Raw genomic sequence first — 2,943 nt, 5'->3', positions numbered from 1 at the left:
TCAAATAATAATTAAAATTAAACAATTGTTTTCTTTATGATTCAATTTTTGCACAAATTAATAGAATGTAAAAAGATTTGGAGAGATGATAAATATTACATCAATACAAATGTATCTATTTACTACGGTGATACACTGCATCATCCCACAGCCGCTGGTTTCTATCTTCTGTGTGTACTTTCAAGTGTACTTGTAAGGGAAGTACAATTTCACATAGAGGAAGATGGATGCACATTATGATCCTTGATTCGCCTACATAGCCGAGTAGGTATGTATATATAGATTATCCTCTATCAGAAATAAAAGTTTTTCCTATTCTCATGATGCATTTATTGCAAGACAGGCCTAAGTTCTTGCGTCATAATAGGATAAGAGACGAGAGGCGCGGTCGCGCCAGATATCGACAAGGGTAAACTGGCGGGTTGTTGCGTGTTCGGTGGTTGTTGATTAGTTGCCTGAGGAGGCCCGGAGCCGCTCATCGAGATAGTTTGTTGAGCCATGGTGACGATCGGTGGTGGTATCGAAACTGGTGCCATAGAAACTGCAGCGATAGAGACGGGTGCTACGGTCGCGATGCTTACAGGAACGGTAGCCACGCTAGCGGTGACTGTTCGGAGAGTACCCGCTGCCACGGCTGCGTTAACCATTTGTTGAGGTGTCGGAGCTTGCGATGGCGGAACCGTATTCGTAATCGTGACTGCCGGGACCGTTACAGCCGTTACATTCGCGGTTCGCTTGCCCGACATCCTCAACTGGGCATTTTGGTCCAACAGAAACTCATTTGTCGCTGTCAAGTCGCTAACCTGGAGCAAGATAAAGCATATACACAGTTAGAAACAAAATCAATATTTCAGATGTATTTGTCTTTTCTTTTTTCTTTCTCTGACATACCTGCTTCTTTAACTCTTCTATCTTCTTTCTCAACAGTGCATTCTCATCCTCCAGTACAATGGCTCGTGCTTCATTACGCGGTATCACGGGATAATAATAACTTGGCGTGACTGTCGGTTGAGTCGTGTGTTGCTGACCTACGATTGGAGAGGCTTCGAAGTGTACGACTGCTTCGCCCGATACTAATCGCCTCTTCGGCTCCGGCGGTCCGATGTAATCGGTTGGATGCGACGTGTTGTAACCGCCGTTGTTAGCGATCAAATTGTTATGATGATCCTGCAGTTGCCAGTGAAAGCTGCCATTCATGAAGTAAAGAGAAAAGAGACAAAATTATTACGATGTTATAAATTTCTACATAAGAGAAAAAAATCTATAGACTCAATTATGATGCTTACTTTCTATCTTCTTCATATCTGCGTCCATCGCCACCGACACCACCGCCGTTGCTAGTGCCGTTGAAGTTGTGTTGCGGCCTAGACGCGTTATGAAGTGACGGCGACATTAGATTATGCTGCGGTTCCTCCTTTTTCATATGCCTGAACTTGCAATTCATCCTTTGGCAGCTGCCCTTCAAAAAATCCTTGCAAAACGGATCCGACTTGTCATTGCTGCAGATCTTGGATCGATTGAGGACGTGAGGCGGCAGTTCACCGGTTGCCCTGAAACGCTTCTCCTCGCTCTCCGTGCAATGCAGGAACTTGCAGCCTGGCCAGCTACACTTGCCATTCTGGAAGTCATGGCAAAAGGTATATTCCTCCACGGGATCGTCCTCGGAACGCTCATGAAGGTACTTGCAACGCTTTCCACGGTGACAGACATTTCTCAGAAAGTCTCGACAAATCCGACTAGTGGGATCGGTGCTATCAGTCGCATTCAATCCGCCCGCCATCCCGATCGCCTGTTGATGCCCCGTTGATGTCCCTGATGTTTCGCTGCTTTCCAATTTTACCTTCAATTTTTTCATCACATTTCACCACAGGTGGCACATCGCACGTAGCGATCGCACGTCGGTGAGATTATCGTTGTACTCTTGATTGATCGACGAACTGGCTGAGCGTGGCTAATATGCGCGCCCCTGAATAAAAAAAAAGACATGATGGATTAAAGGCGTATAACGATATTATTAGCGTCCAGGAAGGAAACTTGTATGACGTTAAATACGACGTACTTGTGATAAATCAGTGATTTAAAATCTCATATATTACTCATATTTTACTTTTTAATTTTTACAGACTGAAATATAGATGTGGAATGGGTGTTGAGAGTACAAGAAGCTTGCCACAATCCTCTTTAATTAATTAAGTTAGTTTTTATTTCCCCTTTTCGTATAATGACTATTACATCGGTAGTAAGATTATATCAACATTATTATGTACAGCATTTTTTTTTATTTATCATATGTACTTTGATAATTTGATATATACGCTTGATCTGCCAAGAAAGTGAGCTCGCCTAAACGAGCGACCGGCTTGCGGCGTTAACTTTTTTGGAAAATGTCACGTACACTCTAGTTCGCCGCGACACACAATGATCCGTTATCTATTGCGGTATAGTAGACATGGCACTCTCTAAACTAAACTAACGAATTAAGAAAATACTGTCAATTTTCCATTATGTTTCGTATCAAAAGAATTAATATAGAAAACTACGATTATATTGGATCTTCTCGCTTTAAGACGTTATTTAGACGATATCAAGGCCATTCCAAGGTAGGATCGATAGAACGGTTACTAAGTGCTGAGAAACTCACTTTCGAGAAGTAAATACATACGTATCCGCTTATTAGTTCATTTAGGTCGCTCAAACAGATATGCTCTTGTGTGTCTATTGTCATGCTACCCAAATATTTATACGTACGAAAGAAAGAAAATTAAAATATTATTGTGCAACAAAGTTGGAGGGCCCAAGATTCGCCGCAAGACTAAAATCAAATTTTTGCTTGACAATGATGGATTTATGATCAGAAAAAAGACGCGAGATTAATGCAATATATATATAATATATGCATGCTAATGTATACGTAAACGCAACAATCAATCCTCTCTCTCTCTC

The 2,943-nt window shown here is 41.8% G+C and overlaps 1 protein-coding gene across 1 annotated transcript; it reads right to left on the bottom strand.

Annotated features, from left to right (window-relative positions):
* Positions 1-329: 329 nt before the first annotated feature.
* Positions 330-1,855, bottom strand: LOC105625339 (zinc finger CCCH domain-containing protein 10-like). The gene is made up of 3 exons (XM_012206673.1): positions 1,287-1,855; positions 892-1,186; positions 330-803 (listed from the first exon to the last, which is right to left on the bottom strand). Exons 1-3 carry the CDS (start codon positions 1,853-1,855, stop codon positions 330-332), a joined length of 1,338 nt encoding a protein of 445 aa, XP_012062063.1.
* Between the last annotated feature and the right edge of the window lie 1,088 nt (positions 1,856-2,943).

The sequence above is a fragment of the Atta cephalotes genome (assembly GCF_000143395.1).
Source record: "Atta cephalotes unplaced genomic scaffold scaffold01034, whole genome shotgun sequence".
NCBI lineage: Eukaryota > Metazoa > Arthropoda > Insecta > Hymenoptera > Formicidae > Atta > Atta cephalotes.
Note: the sequence above shows the minus strand (reverse complement) of the source record. Positions and strands in the feature narration are given on the sequence as shown.

Coding starts and splice junctions, on each gene's coding strand:
- LOC105625339 (XM_012206673.1), bottom strand. CDS start 1,855: ATGAAAAAATTGAAGGTAAAATTGGAAAGCAGCGAAACATCAGGGACA. Junction 1,187..1,286: donor AGATATGAAGAAGATAGAAA/GTAAGCATCATA, acceptor CATGAATGGCAG/CTTTCACTGGCAACTGCAGG. Junction 804..891: donor TAGAAGAGTTAAAGAAGCAG/GTATGTCAGAGA, acceptor ATCTTGCTCCAG/GTTAGCGACTTGACAGCGAC.